Genomic DNA, 22,744 nt, shown 5'->3' on the forward strand with positions numbered 1-22,744 from the left:
TTAAGATGATGCGTACATATGTTATTGTTTAATCTTATCCATTTTATCATGTATTTTCACTGGAGCAGTCAAATTACAAATCTTTGTGGTATAATTCACCGTGGTGCATCACAGCGCCCTCACCAGGCAAATAATGGGAACGACAGATATCGCATTTAGGCACAAACGATTTGGCAGATTTTTATTAAAGCATGAAAATATTCGTGCGGTGTGCATTTTTGCACACATTACACTTACCAGTTAAAGCATACATTTGTTGAAATTAACAAGAGAGCATGATGACTGTACAGTTTGAGCTAAGCTACGTTTTCCACATATTCTCTTTGTTTATCTATGCAATGAGAATGGCTTTTTTGACCCAATCAGGCTTCTTACCTTCTTCATCTCAGCAGAAAGGCGTGCTGAGTGAGTTGTGCTTCTCTATTTAGATGGCGTGGGTTACAGTGGCTTGACTGAAGAACACAGCATCAGGTCTAAACTTTATGACAGACAGCATTAGCTTTATGGACTGTACCATTCCTTACAACTCCCTGTTCTGATATCACATGGCCACAAACCAGTCTGCTGCAAAGCCATGATTAGATAGCCTTCAAACATGAAAATGTGTGCATGTACGCCTCTTTGAGCAAAGATCTATATCTGTGGACATACTTCCACGAAGGCCTTCCTTTCAGCTGAGGGTTCAGTTGTTTCATACTCTGACCAGTCTACGTCTAAGATTGTGTTGTGACTTTCTGTATTATTTATTTCGAAATCTAGTTTCACCTAAGAATGAACATAGGTATTTAAGTGTCTTTTTCACCTTTGCTAAATTAAATTACTTGATACAAAAACAACAGAGACACAAAGCACAGTCGGATGACTTTCACAGTGTATCAACCATTACTTCTCTCTCTCTATTTCTTTTTTGTTTAAACAGAGTGTCCCCCAGACCATAGACAACGAGTTTAGACACCTTCCGACAACACTGCTTTCCATCCTCAAATGTTTATATTCGAACAGGTGTGTTACAAAGTGTGTTTTCTTTCTTCATCCGACCATACCAGCGCGCGTAAACGCGTGACATTGAGATGTCGTCCAACTCTCCCAACAACATCTGTGTTTCACACCTTGGACTGTCGGACGTCCTTCCACTCCATCTGAGTGTACTTCAGTGCCTGGGTCTTCTTCTCATCCAACTGGACGTAGTCCACCCTGTACTCATCAGCAAGCAGGGGCTTCTGGAGGAGGGAAAGGGGGGGAGTTGATAAACAATCCTGCTGAAAGATGCCCCCTAAACATATCGTCCTATTGTTGATAGGTCCATTGACCTATCGGTATTGCAGTCTATTTCTCACTCTCTTTTTCTCTCTCTGTCTCTCTATCTCTTTTTCTCTTTCTGTCTCTCTCATTTCATAATCAGACTTCATCATAAAGACTGTAACAAAAACTGCACACTGCAGCAGGAGTAACTGTTGACTGTCAGTTATGCAGAGGATGCGTCCAAATTCAAATACAAATTCTTGTCATATGTTCTCTCAAATGAGGCAGCCTGTGAGCAAGCATTAGTATTCTCTGCACTTTCAGCATTTCATCTACCGTCAGAAAGAACGTCACAAAAACTGAGTCACCGGCTTATTACTATGGAGATAGACACTTCTGCACCATTCAATGGGGATGGCAGTCTTTTTTTATTTTCTGTTTTCTGCTGCAGATGTGCTTAATGTTGGAGGTGAATCCATCGCTTTAAGAACGTTGTTACAAAAAATGTCTGCCACAGAGAGGAGACCAAACAAGGATACTAACATACAGTATTCTTGGCTTTTAGAAATGACGATCTGATGGAAACAACATTAAATAATGCAGAGACTCCATCAAGCGTCCAGATCCATCGATATTGGGTACACTCCACAACAGAGAGCCGGAGTGCCACTTCAACAATATGTTGCACTTAAACACAATATGTACATGCACGAGGACTTGTTGCCTGGATACCGCAGAATTTCTCTTTCGGTTCGAGATTGAGTGACATAAAAGATTGAATAATAGAAAATCTAATGCCTTCTATGTATTGGCTGTCTGTAGGAATATGATGCCAGTTGGTTTTCTACAATGTTTGCTAATACATGTTAAAGAAAAGATACTTATTGAGGAGAAAGGCTCTGTGATACTGGATACACAAAATCCAGACTACGATTTTATGTAGGTGTCCTTAAAACTGTAATTGTGTGATAAACCGGAGGAACAGGCCCTGTTAATGCCATTAAAAGGTTGAATTGATTTCCTGTCGGGCTGCGGAGACAGTCTATTCCCATCTGTTGACCACTGCATTCAACATAATTCTTTACCTTCTGTACAGGAGAGGGAGATGCAGGGTTGAAGGCCAGAGAAAGGTAGTCGAGGTTGGATCTCCGGCCCCAGAGCTGGGCTGTGGTGTCGGCAGATGGGAGGAACATCTGTCTGGACTCCTGCTGGGGATGAGGACAACCTCAGTCAAAGCGACACACGTCATAGGAAGGTATATTGAAAGGATTAGATTCTTACACTATCTAAAGTGAAAAAGTTGTCCAGCTTTTGCTTTGACCTGAACTTTCTTAAGAGTTTGTTTGTGCTCATGGTAACATGACAACCCTTGTGTAACACTAATATGTGCAACTGTGTAACAATACAACATTACTATTGGACTGCAGCTGACGTCTTGATCTTTAACCCCCGCTGTTACATGTCTTCTTTCCAGGAGGACATTTCTAGGAATAGAACAAACAAAGCTAAATATACACACGCAATCAAACAAAGTTCTGCATGACAAGTCGTAGAATGATTATCTTCTAATCTAAAACAATGCTTCATGACGCAGGTCAGGATGTTGTGGGTGTGAGCAGGTATCTCACCCCGGCTCTGTCATGGTCCTGCTCAGAGGAAGGTGAGAGCTTTCCCTGATGGTGGACAGCCCTCTCAGATCTAGAGGGGGCGGCCGTGCTGAGGACCAGAGAGAAACACATGCTTGTTATGACACTTCAGCTGTGCAGCAAACCATGAGTCATGAAACAAAAGAAGAACTGGGGGGAAAAAAAAACAGTCTTTTTCCTCATGTGTCATAGAGAGACTCATGGGAGTCACAAGATGAAGTGTGTTGTGAAAAAACCTGATGTGTCAGTGCACAACATGCTTGCGAAAGCAAGTTTCAACGCTTCTTAAAGCAATTCCCCGTAATAAAAAAACAAACAAAACAGTTTTGACGCTAAAAATAGGAATGTGTTCTCTGTCCTCACCCCTCCTGCGAGGTTTAAGATCCCGATTCACAGGCGGCGGAGCCAGCGCTGCAGGGAGCCCCATAGGGGAGACAGAGTCTGTGCTCATGCTGGAGCTGGTGAAGCTCATGGAGGTGGGGCTCATGGGAAGGTAGCCGTCTGACCCCTCCTCTACTCCGCAGAGAGCGGGGGAAGCCATGGGGACGTAGGAGTCGTCCAGGTAGCTCTGTCGGCCTCCAAAGGGACTCTGGACACAGACCCGGCAAGATCAGCAGACAAAACACGAGCGGAACGTGAGATTGAAAACTTGACCTGTCAGATGTCGTCTGTGACATGCGAGGCAGAAGAGTTGATGATGATGCAGTTATCAGTTCTCTATGTGAAACAATGAGGGGGAAAAAACTGTTCTCTCACCAAATTAAGACTTAGTCGTTTGTTCCAGTTCCTCACTGCACTGCCTTCAACATCTACTGGAAATGAAAAAATGTATCCTCAATAAATGTGTTGCTGTGGCTGTGTGGCTAATAGGTCTTAAATCACCTCGTAGGGCCAATGTGCAATAAAAAGCATCACAACTAATATGTCAGTGTCTCTTAGTGTGAGTGTAGAGCCGTAGGGAGGGGCTGTGCAGGTGTATACTTCACCTCGTCTGGGATAGTCCAGGCTTGACAGGGATATCCTCCTGGGGAGAGGGGCAGGTAGACCCCCTGCAGCCCCCAGGGCCACCCGGGCACCCTCATCCGCCGTGGCCTCCGACAGGTGAACGGGCTTCGGGGGCAGAGGGGGAGGGGTCTGCCCCTCCACACTCACCTCCGACAGGGGAGAAGAATAGAGCTTGTCGAACTGAAAAACGTCGGGGGTGCGATGAAGGGTTGGTGGAGAGGAGGATGAGGATGAGAAGTTGAACGGCCTGTCAAGAAAGGTGGGGGCGCAGGGAGCGCTGAAGGGGGGTTCGGATGTCCTGGCGTGGGGAAAGGGGGACAGACAGGGTCCTGTGAGGGGGAAGGGGGATGGACAGGGTCCTGTGAGGGGGAAGGGGGACAGACAGGGTCCTGTGAGGGGGAAGGGGGACAGACAGGGTCCTGTGAGGGGGAAAGGGGATGGACAGGGTCCTGTGAGGGGGAAGGGGGACAGACAGGGTCCTGTGAGGGGGAAAGGGGATGGACAGGGTCCTGTGAGGGGGAAAGGGGATGGAGAGGGGTCGGTGCATGGAGGTGAAGAGAAGGAGTCTTCGATAGTGTTGTCTGACGAGTTCTGTTCCAGAGATCTCTCCGAGTTCGAAAAACTGTCACTGTCAGAAAAAAAAGAAAATACAAAAATTAACAAACAGCATACAACATAATATATCTTTAACAACAAACATTGTCATTATTGGTCTGATATCCCAGGGCATTAGAAGAATGGAGTTGAGAATGGGGTCAGCATGTCCCTACCAATATCAAGACACCAGTGAAACATCAACACCAGCTATCAGCAGCAGAGCAGGGTAGCGGTGTTAGCACACAGGGTGTCCCCAGGGATGTTCCACCCCACACGCTGGGTCAGGAGGCAGCCGTACCTTCTGATACTGACCCTATCCCCCGTCTCGCACTGCGACAGGAAGAGGTAGTCCCGGGGGTAGCTGGATTCTGATTGGTTCAGCGTCGCTCGCCTGTCATGGTTTCCTGTAAAGGACGCCGCGGGCGAGGGCTGCTGGGAGGTTGGGGTCTGAGAGAAGCCTTCCTCTGATTCTGAAACGACAGAGAGAGAGAGAGAGAGATGTGAGAGAGTGTGAGATAGAGAGAGAGAGAGAGAGAGATGTGAGAGAGTGTGAGATAGAGAGAGAGAGAGAGAGAGAGAGAGAGAGAGAGAGAGAGAGAGAGAGAGAGAGAGAGAGAGAGAGAGAGAGAGAGAGAGAGAGAGAGAGAGAGAGAGAGAGAGAGAGAGAGAGAGAGAGAGAGAGAGAGAGAGAGGGAGAGAGAGAGAGCAACGAAGATGGTGACCAGTGTTACGGTGGGAAGCATCATACATGACTTCATGCAGTATCTGTCGAACGTTTGTCTTAAACGTTGTTACACTAAATGTCCAGCAGGGGGCCCTGTCTTGGAGCCCCCTCAACTGAACTACCTCCACAAAGATAAGCTGCTTAATCAACCATCTAAACTGAAAAACCTATCTGCTAAACACAATGTTCTGTGTGGCTCAACCCCCACAAGACTTGTGTTGTGTAAACACCTTTCATGTTGCATAAACATTCAACATGTGTAGCATAAACACGATCTTGCTACTGAAAATAGGTCAGAAATTGTATGGAGAGTTTGAAAGGCCCAGACTGAACTGGTGATGGTACGTATGTTTTCATGTCATTTCAAAGGTTATTGTTGAATAATATAATGCTTGAAGATGGAAAATAATCCAGCTTCGGAGAAATAAACGTTTTGCACTTTTCTCTTGGTTGAAAAATAATTCCTTCCCCAGACTGGAGGAGGTCTGTCTGTGGTGTGCAGGGGGGTCTGGAGGAGGTCTGTCTGTGCTGTGCAGGGGAGACTGGAGGAGGTCTGTCTGTGGTGTGCAGGGGGGTCTGGAGGAGGTCTGTCTGTGCTGTGCAGGGGAGACTGGAGGAGGTCTGTCTGTGGTGTGCAGGGGAGACTGGAGGAGGTCTGTCTGTGGTGTGCAGGGGGGTCTGGAGGAGGTCTGTCTGTGCTGTGCAGGGGAGTCTGGAGGAGGTCTGTCTGTGCTGTGCAGGGCGGTCTGGAGGAGGTCTGTCTGTGCTGTGCAGGGGGGTCTGGAGGAGGTCTGTCTGTGCTGTGCAGGGGAGTCTGGAGGAGGTCTGTCTGTGCTGTGCAGGGGGGTCTGGAGGAGGTCTGTCTGTGCTGTGCAGGGGGGTCAACCAGGACTGGGTGTTTCATTGACTCACTCTGTGTTATCTTTTCCAGTAATGTGTAACCCTGATGTGCAGACCAGCTCCACTCCCATATCTCCCCTCTTTGTTACAGCATCAGGCCGTCTCTCTATCTATTCCACACAGATGACAATGTTTTACTCAATGTTCCAACTGCCGGCTCTTACCCAGAGTGCCTATCCTGTCTGAACCAGACGGAGGCTGAGGGGCCCTGCCTGAACCACGCTTCAGCCTGAGCTTCAGCATGCGGCGAGCAGCCACACAGAACGCTCTGTAAACACTTTTGAAATGACGAATGCAAATGACAGAGTGCGGTATTCAAATAGGTGAATGTACATAGGAAAATGTATGTTATCTGAGCTGAGGAGGCTTGGACACTGTTGCTATGACACTAGTCTGAGTCAGTTGGGTCAGTTGGGTTAACTCCAATCTCGGTCAGTTGGGTCAGTTGGGTAAACTCTAGTCTGGGTCAGTTGGGTCAGTTGGGTTAGTTGGGTTAACTCTAGTCTAGGTCAGTTTGGTTAGTTGGGTTAGTTGGGTTAACTCTAGTCTGTGTTGATTGGATGTTTCATGGCTCCTACCTGTCCCATCGTCCAGAGGTCCGAAGTGGCAGATCTGGCTGATGCTGTACACCCAGCAGTTCATCTCCTCCTCCGTTTTGGCCACCAGGTAAAAGATCCGTGAGGAGGTCTTCACCACGAACAGATGCTGGTTCTGGAACTCCCTCCTGACCAGCCACTGCTCTTCCATGAGCTGGACCTCACAGTCCTTCAGGTCGATGGTGCGGATGGGCTTCCTAGACGTCTTGTTCCTGTAGTACTCCAGAACGTCAGGGTTCCCGCTCATGCGCCCACGGCGAAGCACAAACCATCGCTTCCTCCACGCCTGGGGGATGAGGGGAGAGTGGTGGGGGTTCAAACAAAAGTTAAAACTTTTGACTGCAGATCAAGAGGTTTAAAATCTGCTCCTGTATGTCGCTTTGGAAAAAAGCACCTGCTTATTGCTAAATTGACTTGTTCCATGTATTATAACTTTATATTACAGTGGAATACAGGGTCAGATCCTTTGTGCACCTGAATGGTTTATCAGTTATTTAGTTACTTTCCAAACACTTCTGTGAGAGAAAGGACAGTCCTTGTTCTGCCTTTTTTTGTTATGTTGCTGTGACTTAGGGGTAATGAATTATACAGTATGCAGTATTTGAAAAAAAATCTGCATATTGAAAACAACAAAAGCATCTCACAAAACAAAAAAAACTTCACAAATCCCTTTGTCACTATGTAAACACCTGACAGCACCAGATAAAATACAAAGCACTGTCATCATGATGGGGCCCCTCTCAGCATCAGGGCCTGTGTCAGCCTGTGTCAAATGCAATTCAGCGTGGAACAGACAGACTTAGTCATGGAAAAAGCAGTGCTGCTCCTCTGACCATGCATATCACCTAATGTTCATGGACAGACCCCCAGAATAGACATCCATGTTCTCATCTTGTGTGTTGGGAGGAACTGACAGCAATGATTCCCAGAAGTGCCACAAAGGGGAAGTTATTTCTGTGTAAAAAGAGAGTCACAAACAGCTATATCACCTTAGTAGGCTACATCCTCTGGTCATTTGGTTTTTAGATGGCCCGGTAAACTATTTAATGTTGCTGTGAGGCGATTAAAGAGCCATGTTACAGTGTGTTTTTGTTTGGTTGTTATATTTTAGCCCAACTGCCTCATGAATTCAGAATCCAGGTTATTCATATATTATTGATCTTGTCAGTAGACTGCCAGCATGACATTTTGGGAGGCATAGAATGATAACCTCCTTTTAAAAGTTAAGAAAATATTTTAAAAATACATAAATACATATTTAATGAAGGCAAGAGGACTGCTGCCAGTTATTGAGTCACTAAAGGGTGAATATATTGTCAACAACACTGTGAGGTCAATCCTCCTGTTGTTGTAGTACCATCAATATCTGCAATGTAGCTTGGCTTGTTACCCTGCCAGCTACTTCTCTCAAGAAGTCGTGTTAGACTTGTAAGACTTGTGTTGTGTTTCGAAAGGTATGAACATGACAACATGTGACCATTTCTCTTTGTTTTAAACCAAAACTTTGCCTTATTGTACCCAGAGTCCTATTCAGTCCTACCGTAAACAGAGGCTAACCCAAAGATTTACATCCATATACAGACGCACATTTACATCCATTCTTCCCACACTGTAACAGAGATAAGGCCAGTTTTGGTTTCTTCACTATCTATGTCATAACCCTTAGTGTTAACTCACTTCTTGGCGGAATCTGTATATATGATTACATCTAAACAGCAATTTGTTTAGAAACAAACTTTTGAGGATGGATAAAAATACATTACATAAACTAATTCAGAATTAAATTATGGTATTTTAATTTACAGAATTTATCTAATAAGGAAATGTATAAATAGAAGTTCACGAAAAGAGTCTTACATTAGTATACATTTATTTTCTTATGAATTCGTTCTCAACCACTGTGTCTGAAATGATGTGTTGCTGTTTCGACATGTTAGAAGACATTCACACTGTCATTGGACTGGATCCCTGGTGTCTTTCTCTGTCTTGTCTGTTTCTTCAAGTTACTCTGACGGTCCCTTACACAGAGCACTGTTCATGGTCCGACCTTACAATGGAAACCCTTGTACTTCCTGTTTGTCTGTGTCCTCCACAAAGCCCTTGAACTATATTCTGCCAAAAAAACGTCTGTGAAGTTACTCTACCTCAAGAGAAACACCACAGTCCCTCTTTCACTGTTCTAGTTTTAACAACAGTCCTCTCGGAGCTATGTTCTGTGTAAAGGAAGTGCTAACAGCCATCATACCGCCTGGTCATTTCTGCCTGTCGGGTCATTTTGAAGTGCTTGGCAGGACTTCCCATGTTTCGCAATACACACCCAAATTTCACAGAATATAACACCCTCAACGCCAAACTCCTAATGGGTGTGTTGCCTCTTCCCTCCCACACAATAACACTCTCACATGATCCCAACAGAATAACACTCATGCAGTTAAGTTCCATTTATCTTGATGTGGAAAGACACAATTTCAAAACAAAGTTTAAAGCGAAAGACGATGTTTTGCTCACAGGTGCAGGACAAAAACAACACAACCAAAAGGGACCTCCAAGCAAGTCTACGTTGTGGACCATGGGAAAAACATCTATTGTTTTGAAAGAGCAGCGATGCTGAACATCAGTATTGACTACAGTACCACTACTGTGAAAATGAGGAAGAAAGACTCAGAGATAGAAAAACCAGAAGCTGTACACTAATCCTGATACGTGTCCCAGCTAGCAACATGCAAAAGGAACATCTGAAAATGTTAATGTAAACAGCTGCGCAGCAGAGCTGTTGTGTTGATAGAGGAACATCTCTATTTTCTGTCTGTCTTATTCCTCTCTCTCTCTCTCTCTCTCTCTCTCTCTCTCTCTCTCTCTCTCTCTCTCTCTGTGTCTCTGTCTCTGTCTCTGTCTCTGTCTCTGTCTCTCTCTCTGTGTGTCTCTCTCGTGTGCACACACACTTACAAACACATAAACACACACACACACACTTACAAACACACACACATTGCTCTGCAGCAGGAACTGGTGCTACTCCAGCTTGGGTAGAAAACATCACAATAGCACATAAAACACCCACCCAGCCTGTTACCATACTCACAAATCTCTTTAGTTTTTTCTCAGGGGGAGATTTGATGAGCCAGCCGGTGCAGACCTCATCCCCTGCGCTCATCTTGACTGCAGAGTAAATCCGTTGTGTTTTCAAGGTGTACTTGTCTTCAAGCTAATGTAACCGCTGTTGTGAAACTGAACGTATCGCCAGGCAGATCCTGTGTTCTTGTATACAGCCTACAGCCGTACCAAAAGGAGGAAGTCAAGCCATTGATCACACTGACAGACAAGGAGAGCAGAGAGAGAGAGAGAGAGAGAGAGAGGGAGTGTGTGTGTGTGTGTGTGTGAGAGAGAGAGAGAGAGAGAGAGAGAGAGAGAGAGAGAGAGAGAGAGAGAGAGAGAAAGAGAGAGGATGGGTGGGTGGGTGGGGAGAAGCGGTGTGAGTAAGCGTGCGTCTCTGACAGAATAGCGAGTGGCTGAGGAGAGAGAGGGAAAGAGGGAAGGGCGGGGGTTGTAACATTTATTTTCATATATTGGCGAGAAAACGTTTATAGAGAGAGAGAATTACGGTGTGCAGGGTGGAGTAGGACCGTACTCTCATCTAAATTTGTTTGTAAAACCAGCCACAACTAAGATCTTGAAAAGGATAAAAGACAAATGGTTGCGCCACAGAAAAATGCTGTGTGGGAACTTTTCTCTGCCATCTGTCACTTAGGCTCGTGGCTTCTTTCATACAGCATAGCTATGGAGGAAAAATAAAAACATTACTGCTGTAGAGTGGATATTTTACAGTTGATAATATTTTACATCATATGTTCGAAAAAAATTAATCATATCGATTTATTTTATTCAGTTATCAATTTCAGCAACAATGACAGTGCTTTATATTTGGAATAAATTCATTTAAAGTATATATTGCATAAGAGAACGCTATATCGCTGAATATTGGGTGAACTGTTTGGTTGTAACTGTAGAATCTGTGGTAAATAGAATGGCAAACCCTCCAAATACATTTACTTGTACACATCAGTAACTAATAACTAGTCGCCCTCTCGTGGCGCTCAATCACAGGTTCATAAAATGAATTGTGTAAACTCACGACATCGATCAAGTATTTTCACAAAGGTCGTTAGTCACCAGTGTAGTAATTTCAGGGTGACACAAGATGTTGGTTGACGGTTTTTAGAATGTTTATTTCTTAATTCACAGTGGGAATGCCCCTCTTACTTGTGGTATCGCGGCATTTCACTGCCACATCCGCGCGAGAGATGTTCTGTGCCAGGGGGCGTGTACAGGGCTCGCTCCCCGCACAGTGACGTAGGAGGTTTTTGGCCATGTCGAACTTACAGTGACTGAAATCAAATAACGTTACCGAGCCAGCTAGCTAACTGATGAAAAATAGATATTCGACACAATGTCAGATGAAGAGGTTCCGTCAACTTCCAGAGAGCCTGATCCTGAAATGGATGAGGTGAGTAGATACACGGACGGACATCTCATTTTTAGACATTTGAGGTACAGTGCAGAAGTTTGCTGTATTGTTCATTTGGGGGAGTGGGGGGTGGGGGGCTCGGGGTGAAAATGGCGCGAAGGCACATCTGCCCAGTCCTAGCGAGCTAGCTAGCTACAGATGTGAGCTAGCTAGCTAGCTTCATGTATTCAGGCAGGCTAACATGCACTGTTATGCTTATCGACATGTACATCGTAGCTGTATGACAATGTGAGTCCTGCAGACTTTTAAAGCTGTCAAAAACAGCATGGCAATACCTCCTGGTTCCACTAAAGCTACCTGCGCTGTCACTGCCAAAGTCGTCAGGTTTCTCGTAGCCAGTCTAGCTTCACACTAGCTGGCGGCCAGTCAATCACAATGTGCATTAAGCAGCCTGCCTATTAGTATACAACTGTCTATGCTTGTTGCTCATGGTACTGTCAGCAACATGTTTGCTAGTAATATGTAGCACAATATAGATAGGTAGAATCAAGCCCAATACAAATGCATTCACATTAGATATATGTAGCAAAGGCCTATGTTTGTAACAGTAATCCACGTTAAAAAATTAAAAAAAAAAAAAAAAGATATATGTATATATAACCATGAGCTAACGCAAGATAGGAGCGAATAATCATAAATACATTTCCAAAACATGTAGTTGGGTGTATTTTGAAGTTCCACTGTTTTGGGCTCGTTTACTGTTATATTTAATATCGCCTCCCATTTTCAATAGACATGTTGTACGGTTTTATGAAAGACAGACCATGTGGTATTTTCCTGGACATAACTTTGCATGTTTGGGGATCTCATGATTGGAAGCAGGCAGCTGACGACCCACCTTTCCAGCTCAAGATACCTCCCAAGGCTGTGGCTAAAGTGGAGGGCGATGTGGACCCTGAGTATGAAGAGAAGCTGGTGAGGAATCTCTGTCTCCTCGATCCAACATAACCTGCCACTCACTTTTAAGGGATTGATCGCTCCCTGCAGAGTTCAATATCGTCAATAAATAGATTAGGTAATTAATTATAGCTTACAGCAAAATCTCCCAGTATAAGAAGCAGGTAGATACCCAGAGATATGTTACGTCAAGGTGATTTAATTGGAGATCCATGTTGTTTACTCAGTAAACATTTCAAGAAACGAGAATTACAATGTAACAGTATAGATTGAGACTGAAAAACAACTCCTTGTCTGATTCTGCCTTCTGTCTCCCCCCTGTGGTAAGATAGAGGTAGTGCACATTGGGATTCATAATCAGTAGGGAGAGTAAAGATTCAAAACCAACATCATGTAAATTACCCAAACACAACTTGTCTGTTTTTCTTCTTTTTCATTGTCTCCCCTCTTCTCTTGTCTAGAAAACAGACCGAGCAAATCGTTTTGAGTTCCTGTTGAAGCAGACAGAGCTGTTTGCACATTTCATTCAGCCTGCGTCCCAGAAGTCTCCCACTTCCCCTCTGAAAGTGAAGCTCGGACGTCCGCGTGTCAAACAGGACGAAAAACAAAACCTGCTCTCTATCGGAGAGTAAGTGAAACACACAAAACCTGCTCTCTATCGGAGAGTAAGTGAAACACACAAAACCTGCTCTCTATCGGAGAGTAAGTCAAACACACAAACGACGATTGTAAGAGCACAGTAGTAAAGTGAGAGAGCAAAGAACACACTTGTGTTAAAACATCAGCGTAAAACAAATAACATCAAGGAGCAACATCAGAAAAAACATGCAGGCAGGGAAGAATATTGGTGAATGAGATATGTTTAAGAAATAACTCACTGTGCTCCAGTACAAGATAACCAAGTGTTGTCGTTGTAATCAGTGACTGTGGATCTGATTTCAGTAATCGTCACAGAAGAACAGAACAGGAAGAGGATGAAGAGCTTCTGTCGGAGAGTAGGAAGGCTGCCAACGTCCTCGTCCGCTTCGAAGAGTCTCCCTCCTGTAGGACGCTCTTGTTTTGTTTGACTGTCACTCCTGCCTCTGTCGCCACACTGCTCTGAAAGAATCAGATCTCTGAAGATACTAAAACATATTTAGATCTCTGAAGATACTAAAACATATTTAGATCTCTGAAGATACTAACATATTTAGATCTCTGAAGATACTAAAACATATTTAGATCTCTTAGATACTAAAACATATTTAGATCTTAGATACTAAAACATGTTTAGATCTCTGAAGATACTTAACTTACAACATATTTCATTTGTTTTTACCGTATGAAACGTCTCGTCAGATGTTAAAAACGGAACGCTGAGGGATTACCAAGTCAGAGGGCTCAACTGGATGATCTCTCTGTACGAGAACGGCATCAACGGGATCCTGGCTGATGAGATGGTAATGACACAACTCGTAACGTAACGACCGGTGTCCAATCAAACGTGTCTTCCCTGTGGGCCCCTGTCCCGATTGAGATTGGGCCCAACTAATCCTGTACTTGTGTGTTGCACCCCAGGGCTTAGGGAAGACCCTGCAGACCATCGCTTTGCTAGGATACCTGAAGCACTACAGGAACATTCCGGGCCCTCACATGGTGTTGGTTCCCAAGTCAACGCTACACAACTGGATGAATGAGTTCAAGAGATGGGTGCCGACTCTGAAGGCTGTTTGTCTTATCGGAGACAAGGATGCTCGGGTATTGAACTGTCATTTTTTAACTAGTCTCCTACAGCAGTTGTGTAGGTTTCATATGTTGGTGGGACATATTTAACGGTCGCATTCCTCAGTTATTAAAATATTAAAAAGCAGTCTCACACATTTTAAAATAAAGCTATGCTCCTGGCCTACATATTGTCTTAACTATATATCGATCACTATCAAAGACTAGAAACGTAAGAATTACTGTATTGATTGGGTCCTACTTGTCTAGGCTGCGTTTGTGCGTGACGTCATGATGCCTGGAGAATGGGATGTGTGTGTGACGTCCTATGAAATGGTCATCCGAGAAAAGTCTGTGTTCAAGAGGTTCAACTGGAGATATCTGGTCATCGATGAAGCTCACAGGATCAAAAATGAGAAATCCAAAGTAATTATCTCCCCTTCATATGTACCCTTTATTTCAACTTCCATCATTCTGTATACAGTCGTTTTTTATCCGATTATCAGAAGCTCCCACGGTGTTCAGTGGTGAAACTCATTTCAGATTTGTCATCTGTCCTCAGCTCTCTGAGATTGTGCGGGAGTTTAAAACCACCAACCGCCTCCTTCTCACCGGCACGCCGCTGCAGAACAACCTCCATGAGCTGTGGGCTCTGCTCAACTTCCTCCTACCGGATGTCTTCAACTCTGCCAACGTAAGTCTCCCCCCGCCTGGAAACACTGCTCTTGATCCAGTCCTGTCCTCCAGGTGAAATACAGAGGACACCCCCACGGTCCATATCTCTGCTCAGACGGTATGTTGCTGCGGAAAAAGAGATGAGTGTTGCTCTGCGTCGAAACACCCTTTGGGTGTTTATTTCGTTAAATGTCTTTGTCTCTGATGTCACATATACACCAGATTCAGTGAGACTCAGTCATTCGCTGAACTTCTAAGCATCAAGGGACCACACTGTTGTCTTTCTGAGAGAAAAGTCTCGCCCCAAGCACAGTCATCATCCCTCAGACTCATCCCAGTGTCGAGGCTCGTAGACTGCCCCCTGAGCGCTCTGCTCAACAAACGGATCCTGTCGCAGCTTCTCCAGATTGCATCTCTGAATCAAAAGGAAATCCTCTCGTCTCATTATCTGAAGGCTGCGAGCTGTTACCCAGCATTCTACAGCATCGGGAACAGAACAACATTTCTTTTGTATTTTTTTTTTTACATTTTCAGGACTTCGATTCTTGGTTCGACACAAACAACTGTCTAGGGGACCAGAAGCTGGTTGAGAGACTGCATGCGGTAAGCTTTGATTTGAATTCCTGGTCCTTAGAGAATACCTACCCAAACTGCTCACTGTGTGTTTCTCTGTAGTTAGTTTGTACCTGAAACGGGAAACAATCTCACCGAACACAAAACATGCACATATAAAATGTTTTGCAACCCTGTCATGGGTTTGAAGCTTCCCCCTGACATGATGTGAATGGTGTTTCGCTGTGTGTGGTATGTTTGTTCAGGTTCTGAGGCCTTTTCTCCTGCGTCGCATCAAAGCGGAGGTGGAAAAAAACCTACCTCCTAAAAAGGAAGTGAAAATTTACCTGGGACTGAGTAAGATGCAGAGAGAATGGTGGGTATTTCTGACAGACTGGAGCTTTTATTCCACTGTAACCCGTAGAATCTATTTGAGATGCTTCGTCCTTGAATATGTCTGCATCTGTTACAGGTACACTCGTATCCTGATGAAGGACATCGACATCCTGAACTCAGCAGGGAAGATGGATAAGATGCGTCTGCTGAACATCCTCATGCAGCTGAGGAAGTGCTGTAACCACCCCTACCTGTTTGACGGGGCCGAGCCGGGGCCCCCCTACACCACAGACACACACCTGGTCATCAACAGTGGCAAGATGATGGCTCTGGACAAGCTTCTGCCCAAAGTCCAAGAACAAGGTTTCCACGCAGATTGTTTTTCATTTATTTACATAATAGGATGTGAATGAGATAAAAAATTACTCTGATTTATATTGAGGAGATGGGAGGAATTGAGAAATGTAATATTGCATGAATAGATACAGGTACTTTTTTTCTGTGCCAGTCAGAATACCTATTCTTTGAACCTGATGATTATCTCTGCAAAGAGTGAGGACATCCTTATGCCATGCAGACTCCTATCTCCGCTTCCTGACTGAATTTATGCTGAATTCCTCATTAGCTCATGTTGGGTTTTTTGATGAGGAAAGTTCATTTGACTGTCAAATAGGCTCATTTGACATTACATTAATTAAACCTTACTGCCTTGCAAGGGAGCCTCATGAATAATCTGTTAGTTTTCTTTGCCCTCTCTCTCTATGAAGACAGGAATTGCTCCTTGCTCCTGTGCCCTGGCTGTGTGCCGAGTTCTGTAACCGTCCGACTGTACTGTCTGATTGGCCGTAGGGTCTCGAGTGCTCATCTTCAGTCAGATGACCCGCGTCCTTGACATCCTGGAGGACTACTGCATGTGGAGGGGTTATGAGTACTGTCGTCTGGACGGGAACACGTCACACGAAGCCAGACAGGTAGAGAAGAGACACGTCTGCAGTCCTCACACACCAAAACAAGACTCCTCCATCCTCTGCTCTGTGTTGCTTTTCCCTCCCTGCCACAATGAAGACATTTGAAATATTGTACATAATGTTGTTTTTTTTTCTTCTTCCTTGTGAACATGTTTTGTAGCAAGCCATAGAGGCCTACAATGCTCCGAACAGTAGCAAGTTCATTTTCATGTTGAGCACCAGAGCTGGGGGTTTGGGCATAAACCTGGCAACCGCCGATGTGGTCATCCTGTACGACTCTGACTGGAACCCTCAAGTAGACCTGCAGGCCATGGTTAGAAACATCTCAGTCCTGTCTGTGTTGGATGTTAAAGAGTCACTATCGCTAATGTCCCTGAAGTACGACCGAATTCCTTCTTGCTGGAGCCTCAACTGCTCGTCTTAAAATACCTCGGATGAAACGACGGGGTTTCCTTAACGCCTGACTGATGATTAGGGGTGGGGAAAAAATCGATTCACATTTGAATCGCAATTCACATCATTTCACAAATGTATAAAATCGGGGGGGGGGGGGGTTGTGTTTTTTTTGTTGCAATGTAATTTATTCAATTTTTATTTATTTATCATGAATCGATTTTTTATCGATTCGTGACCCCAAGACTCAAATCGTGAGGTACCAAAAGATTCCCACCCCTACTGATGATGTTGTGTTTGTTTGAAATGTAGACTCTGAAAGGCAACCAGTGTGTTTGTGTTTGACCCTCTAGGACAGGGCTCATAGAATTGGTCAGAAGAAACCAGTGCGTGTGTTCCGCCTCATCACTGATAATACAGTCGAGGAGAGGATTGTAGAGAGAGCTGAGAGGAAGTTGAGGCTAGACTCCATTGTTATTCAACAAGGTATTTAGCATGGCTTGTATCACAAATGTATCGCAAAACAATCAAGATAGTTTTCAACACGTTTTAACGATTGTAATTCCACAAACCACAGACTCTCCTTTAGTTTTGTGGAGTAACCTCTGTGGAAAACCTTCTTTGGGACAGGCAAGAAAAGGACTTTACGTTAGGAGATGAACTGGAGCTTGGCATGGTTGTGTTTCCCACCACGATGCTGTGTGCGTCTTAGGGAGGCTGATCGACCAGCAGTCCACCAAACTGGGGAAGGACGAAATGCTGCAGATGATTCGCCACGGCGCCACGCACGTGTTCGCCTCCAAGGACAGTGAGCTCACGGAGGAAGACATCAACACCATCCTGGAGCGAGGAGCTAAGAAGGTGAGCTATGCCTCGCGGCAGTGGGACTCTTGCGTCCAGCCGGGACGCAGTGTAACTGTTGTGATGTTTGTCCCAGACGGCGGAGATGAACGAGCGCATGGAGAAGCTGGGGGAAGACTCTCTCAGGAACTTCACCATGGACATGGGAGCCGCAGAGACCAGCCTCTACAACTTTGAAGGGGAGGATTACAGAGAGAAGCAGAAAGTAAACAACCTTCAGACCCGCGGTTTTTACGGTTATATTTCAAAAGTATTATTAATGGGACTCGATGGAGTTGATTGGAGTTATGTGTTGTGTTTACATTCTCATTGTACTGCACTGGGGATGGGTGTGGATCTTTGGTGAAACTACTGCAGATTAAGCGGTCTCAGGTTCAGATCCACCCTGTAATGTAGCTTTGGAGAAAAGCGTTTGCTGTTTAAGAACCCATCTGCCTCCCAGTTATAACGGTCACCATACAGGGCCGAGTCTTGCACTGACGGCTGACCCCACGCGGGCCTCTCCTTTCAGCTGAGCATGATGGAGTGGATCGAACCTCCTAAACGAGAGCGGAAAGCCAACTATGCGGTGGACGCGTACTTCAGAGAAGCCCTGCGCGTCAGTGAACCTCGGGCCCCGAAGGTAACGCTCACTCACACATTAATCACCGGGAAATTTCAAGGGCGGCCTTGCCTACAGTGTGTGCTACAGAGGATGGCTTTTGCAACTCGACTCCATTTTCAGCCGTGTTGATGCGATGCTGGTCAGTGGAGTCATGAGGGGTGTTCAGTGGTAAATGTTGGTCTGGTCCTTGCGGTGGTAACTGAGACGTGTTGACTGGCTTTCAGGCTCCTCGGCCGCCCAAACAGCCCAGCATCCAGGACTTCCAGTTCTTTCCCCCTCGCCTGTTTGAGCTGCTGGAAATGGAGATCCTTCACTACAGGAAGACCATAGGCTACAAGGTGATTTTATTTTTTAATGTATTTTGGGGGGGAGAGTTTTTAATGCTTTATTAGACGGTTCTTAGGTTGAAGTGTGACAGGAAAGGCAAGAGGAGAGAGAGAGGAAGATATGCAGCTCAGGGATTTGAACCCGGGTCGCTGCGGTAAGGCCTCAGCCTACATGGTCTACGCACTTATCTGGTGAGCCGCCAGGGTGCCCATTGTCTAGTTTTTAAATTGGCCCTCCTGGGCAATAACGATCACCGTGACCTGCGAGTCAGCTGTCGTGCAGTATGGAACAAAATCCTTTCAATTCCACAATACCTCCAGTGGCACTTCCTGCAAACACGATTTTTTAGAGTGGCTCTGTATTTGAGAAGTTCTGTATCGGAAAAAACGACAGTTTGAATTCCCTGGCGCTGGCTCTGGACTGAGGCAAATGAGTTGTGAGAGAGTGGACAGAGTCAGGGTGTCCCAGACAGAGGGGCCGGGGTCCTCGCTGGGCCAGGGAAGCAGCTGCCAGCACCTGAACAGCGGTGTCTTGGTGCCAGGCACACAGTCACACACGCCCCCTCTAATGCCACCTGTTCCCTGCATACATCTGCCCAGGGCTCTGCTGTCACCCTGGATCGGCCGGTCTGTGGCCCCTGCTCTTACAGAGAAAGAGAGGGGAGATGGGGGGAGGGAGGGGAGAGAGAGAGGTGGGGCCAGAGAGAGGTGGAGGGATGCAGAGTCCCTGGAGCCTGAGAGTGTTCTGTCCCTCCGTGGTGCTCCAGGTGCCCAGGAGCCCTGATGTCCCCGGCTCTGCCCAGGTGCAGAAGGAGGAGCAGAAGAAGATCGACGAGGCGGGGCCTCTAACAGCCGAAGAGACGGAGGAAAAGGAGAAGCTGCTGACGCAGGTACAGTGTGACCCCGAGGGGACACCGTACAGGCAGTCCGTCGTTTCAAAATAAACCACACCATCTTTTTTCAGATCATAGATGCAAAATGTTAAATTTTTACAATCTAAAACTCCTTTTGATCTGGTAGGGGTGTTCCTATCAAAAGTAAGTGGATCTAGTATTTACTTGGACCTGCTGCAGTTTGGGGCTTGTTTGTTTTCCACTGCTTGTTATGCAGGGCTTCACCAGCTGGAACAAGCGAGATTTCAATCAGTTCATCAAAGCCAACGAGAAATACGGCCGTGACGACATTGACAACATCGCCCGTGAAGTGGAGGGCAAAAGCCCTGAGGAAGTCATCGAGTATTCTGGTGAGATACACAAGATTACTGCTGTTATCATCCACATCATCTGAATAAACGTTTTATTTGCTCCAGTTTCCAAAATATTATTACTTGCTTATTTTTGACAAAAATTCAGACATGCGTCATTGATAAATGCATGTCAATCCAGTGCTCTAAAACATATTTTTTCGCATTCAAGCCATTTTCTGGGAGCGCTGCAATGAACTCCAGGACGTTGAGAAGATCATGGCCCAGATCGAGCGTGGGGAGGCTCGGATCCAGCGCAGGATCAGCATCAAGAAGGCGTTAGACGCCAAGGTGCCGCCCGTGTTTCAAAGCTCCCTGTCAGTCTGAAGCTAGGTCATTCAGCCAGCTTCTCACGGTCGGGCCCTAACCTCGTATGTTGGCGTGTGCTGCAGATTGCGAGGTACAAGGCTCCGTTCCACCAGCTGAGGATCCAGTACGGGACCAACAAAGGCAAGAACTACACCGAGGAGGAGGATCGCTTCCTGATCTGCATGCTGCACAAGATGGGCTTTGACAAGGAGTGCGTCTACGAGGAACTGAGGCAGTGCGTCCGGAACGCTCCGCAGTTCAGATTCGACTGGTTCATCAAGTCCCGGACAGCCATGGTACGTACGGAGATGACAGTTGAAAGAAAAAGTGAAGGGGCGACGGGATTAACAAAGGGTTCATCGATGGTTGTTTGATGTAGGAGCATCTGTTTCAATACTGTTGCGTGTTTCTCAGGAACTGCAACGCCGTTGTAACACACTCATCTCTCTCATCGAGAAAGAGAACCTGGAGATTGAGGAGAAAGAGAGAGCTGAGAAGAAGAAGAGAGCTCCCAAAAGCCAAACAGTAACGGATGTTTACAGCTTTTGGAAACAATGATGTGTATTGACTCAACTAACTTAATCCTCATGTCCAGGGGGTGGTTAATGAGTAAAGATTTAATAAAGGGGATTTAAGAACCCGACTGTGTAAAAAAATATTCTGCTTCTCATTTATTTTTCAGGCTCACAAAAGAAAAGCTGATGGATCCTGCGAAGCTGGAAGAAAAGACAAGAAGTCCAGAGCCTGACCCTAGGCCTTCGTCAGAGCCTGAAGCCTGGGTCAGAGCCTGAAGCCTGGGTCAGAGCCTGAAGCCTGGGTCAGCCTGAAGCCTGGATCAGAGCCTGAAGCCTGGATCAGAGCCTGAAGCCTGGATCAGATTCTTAAGCCTGGGTCAGAGCCTGAAGCCTGGGTCAGAGCCTGAAGCCTGGATCAGATTCTTAAGCCTGGGTCAGAGCCTGAAGCCTGGGTCAGAGCTGAGGAACACTTGCGTAATCAATCTTTCATCTGAATCATACTGAGGTCACAGGTTTGGTCAATCATAAAAAATAAAAAATAAATGAAATGTTAGTCAACAAAACACAGCTATTGTTACTTGTCGAAGTGAGTGGCTTCTCTAATTTTTTAAGACATTTTGTAAAACTCTTTTTGCAGTTGTTTGATGCACTTTGAAACCTAACATGCTGTCGTGTCAGTCTAAATCTGTTCTGTTGTTTTATCCAGCTCCGGGCCTGAGAGGTTATAAGCTAGTGCCGCAAAGGGGAATGCCAGGGAGTGTTAGATGGCATTTTGGTGGATATTGAAACCTGGCATGGTTTCATATGTAACATTTGCACTGCCAGAGCTGGTGTTGTTTGGCAGCGTGAAGAAGAAAAACAGCTTTGTATGTTTTCATTTTTTTCTGCATTTGGCTCTTGCAGGTCTGTGTTTGACATATTCTCTTACAAAAAGTGATTTGTATGCACCTTGTAGCCCATCGCTTAGTTTGCACAATTACTGCTCTTACGTTAAATTACATTTTATCTTACCTTTTAAGCATAACTTGAGTAGTAGTATTTTAACAAAACAATGATGTACCCTGCTTTTGCTATATAATTTTTTTTATGTATGAATTCCGTGTTATTAAAACAAAACCAGCCAAATCTGGTTCTATGTTACTGGCATTTTTCGATTAATTGAAACGAGTTGTTCCAGAAATTGGAATCACATGCAGATCACAATATGTTGCCTGTTTGTGGCTCAGATTCTTGCAGTTGAAGTGCATTGCATGCACACATGGGGGCAACACAACGCTGTCTTGAACTCATGATAGCTGTAGCAGCAGAATAAACTGACATTAGATATAATCTGTATTTAGCCAATCTACACTTAACTGCTGGTGTAGTAATCCAAAACATGACCATTTTATTTACTTTCTGACATTGTTTGTAATTACATTTGTCACGTCGCCATTAACAAAGAACACATGTTTTAAAAGGAGTTCAGTGATTAAAACTTTGATGGCTTTTTAAAAATAATTTCGCTGAAGTTGTAGGAGGATTGGCAAAACATTAAGATTAGCAGAGGATGTTGTACGTGCTGTCAGTAAGCTTGTGTGAACCAGTCAAATTACATAAGAGCATTGACGCTCCAGGAGGTTGCAAAGATGCCCTTGAGTGCATGTCTAGTTGGCCAATAAACACTGTCTGAACAGCCAGTGATAATGGCTTCTATTCCCACTGTCAGGGAGTAATAGGAGGATGGGCAAACCTTGGCTCGTCCCCAAGTCAGTTTTTACACCCTGACGGCTGCCTGTCAGATTGTGAGAGAACCTCTCCTTTGAGAGTTTGCTGTACATCTGTTTAGAGGGGTTCATTCTACCTTGTGTGAGAGAACACAAGCCATGTTAGCTTAATGTTAATTCTGAGTCCCCCCTCGCTCTCTGTCTCTCTCTTGCTCTCTCTCACCATCTTTAGTCTGTACTTTGTCATGAATAATCTTTATTTTTTTATGATTATTCACATCATTACACCATGTAATGCTGTTTCTTTCCGTCTCTTCTAAAGACATGCTTCCTGTTATCCAGTTGTAAAGCCCAGGGTTGCGAGCCCCTAAATGTCACTTGAGTGCCCGGCCACATCTGGATGTGACTTGATTGGAAATCAAT

The 22,744-nt window shown here is 45.2% G+C and overlaps 2 protein-coding genes across 8 annotated transcripts; one reads left to right on the top strand and one right to left on the bottom strand.

Annotated features, from left to right (window-relative positions):
• Window positions 1–90: 90 nt before the first annotated feature.
• Window positions 91–10,031, bottom strand: gab3 (GRB2 associated binding protein 3). Of its 5 annotated transcripts, none has more exons than XM_084697497.1 (10): window positions 9,793–10,031; window positions 6,693–6,996; window positions 4,789–4,960; window positions 3,875–4,521; window positions 3,645–3,697; window positions 3,252–3,477; window positions 2,871–2,958; window positions 2,657–2,726; window positions 2,328–2,450; window positions 91–1,220 (listed from the first exon to the last, which is right to left on the bottom strand). In XM_084697497.1, the coding sequence occupies exons 1-10, from the start codon at window positions 9,862–9,864 to the stop codon at window positions 1,104–1,106; spliced, it is 1,872 nt and encodes a 623-aa protein (XP_084553623.1). In that variant the 5' UTR covers window positions 9,865–10,031; the 3' UTR covers window positions 91–1,103. The 5 variants fall into 5 exon arrangements, with proteins under 5 accessions (XP_084553623.1, XP_084553621.1, XP_084553622.1 ...); XM_084697495.1 differs by having other exon boundaries at window positions 3,645–3,700; XM_084697496.1 differs by having other exon boundaries at window positions 92–1,220; window positions 2,328–2,447; window positions 3,645–3,700.
• A 1,012-nt stretch (window positions 10,032–11,043) lies between these two features.
• On the top strand, window positions 11,044–21,755 carry smarca1 (SNF2 related chromatin remodeling ATPase 1). Of its 3 annotated transcripts, none has more exons than XM_084698169.1 (24): window positions 11,044–11,214; window positions 12,055–12,150; window positions 12,594–12,760; window positions 13,075–13,175; window positions 13,471–13,571; window positions 13,690–13,869; window positions 14,104–14,259; window positions 14,396–14,527; window positions 15,043–15,111; window positions 15,327–15,436; window positions 15,533–15,759; window positions 16,246–16,367; window positions 16,525–16,677; window positions 17,111–17,243; window positions 17,470–17,618; window positions 17,695–17,823; window positions 18,130–18,240; window positions 18,447–18,560; window positions 19,316–19,438; window positions 19,659–19,791; window positions 19,964–20,082; window positions 20,184–20,396; window positions 20,515–20,625; window positions 20,783–21,755. In XM_084698169.1, the coding sequence occupies exons 1-24, from the start codon at window positions 11,158–11,160 to the stop codon at window positions 20,846–20,848; spliced, it is 3,072 nt and encodes a 1,023-aa protein (XP_084554295.1). In that variant the 5' UTR covers window positions 11,044–11,157; the 3' UTR covers window positions 20,849–21,755. The 3 variants fall into 3 exon arrangements, with proteins under 3 accessions (XP_084554295.1, XP_084554296.1, XP_084554298.1); XM_084698170.1 differs by having other exon boundaries at window positions 11,045–11,214; window positions 12,058–12,150; XM_084698172.1 differs by lacking the exons at window positions 11,044–11,214; window positions 12,055–12,150; window positions 12,594–12,760 and adding an exon at window positions 12,783–12,834.
• The last annotated feature ends 989 nt before the right edge of the window (window positions 21,756–22,744 follow it).

This window comes from Hypomesus nipponensis, chromosome 5 (genome assembly GCF_054491055.1).
Source record: "Hypomesus nipponensis isolate SF chromosome 5, ASM5449105v1, whole genome shotgun sequence".
Taxonomy (NCBI): domain Eukaryota; kingdom Metazoa; phylum Chordata; class Actinopteri; order Osmeriformes; family Osmeridae; genus Hypomesus; species Hypomesus nipponensis.

What these genes read in the sequence shown, in the direction of transcription:
- gab3 (XM_084697495.1), bottom strand. Translation starts at nt 9,864, where the DNA reads ATGAGCGCAGGGGATGAGGTCTGCACCGGCTGGCTCATCAAATCTCCC. An exon ending in AGAAAAAACTAAAGAGATTT is followed by an intron (nt 6,997 to 9,792) that starts GTGAGTATGGTA and finishes CTCATCCCCCAG; the next exon opens with GCGTGGAGGAAGCGATGGTT. An exon ending in GATAGGGTCAGTATCAGAAG is followed by an intron (nt 4,522 to 4,788) that starts GTACGGCTGCCT and finishes TTTTTCTGACAG; the next exon opens with TGACAGTTTTTCGAACTCGG.
- smarca1 (XM_084698169.1), top strand. Translation starts at nt 11,158, where the DNA reads ATGTCAGATGAAGAGGTTCCGTCAACTTCCAGAGAGCCTGATCCTGAA. An exon ending in TCGGAGACAAGGATGCTCGG is followed by an intron (nt 13,870 to 14,103) that starts GTATTGAACTGT and finishes CTACTTGTCTAG; the next exon opens with GCTGCGTTTGTGCGTGACGT. An exon ending in GGAAGACCATAGGCTACAAG is followed by an intron (nt 18,561 to 19,315) that starts GTGATTTTATTT and finishes GTGGTGCTCCAG; the next exon opens with GTGCCCAGGAGCCCTGATGT.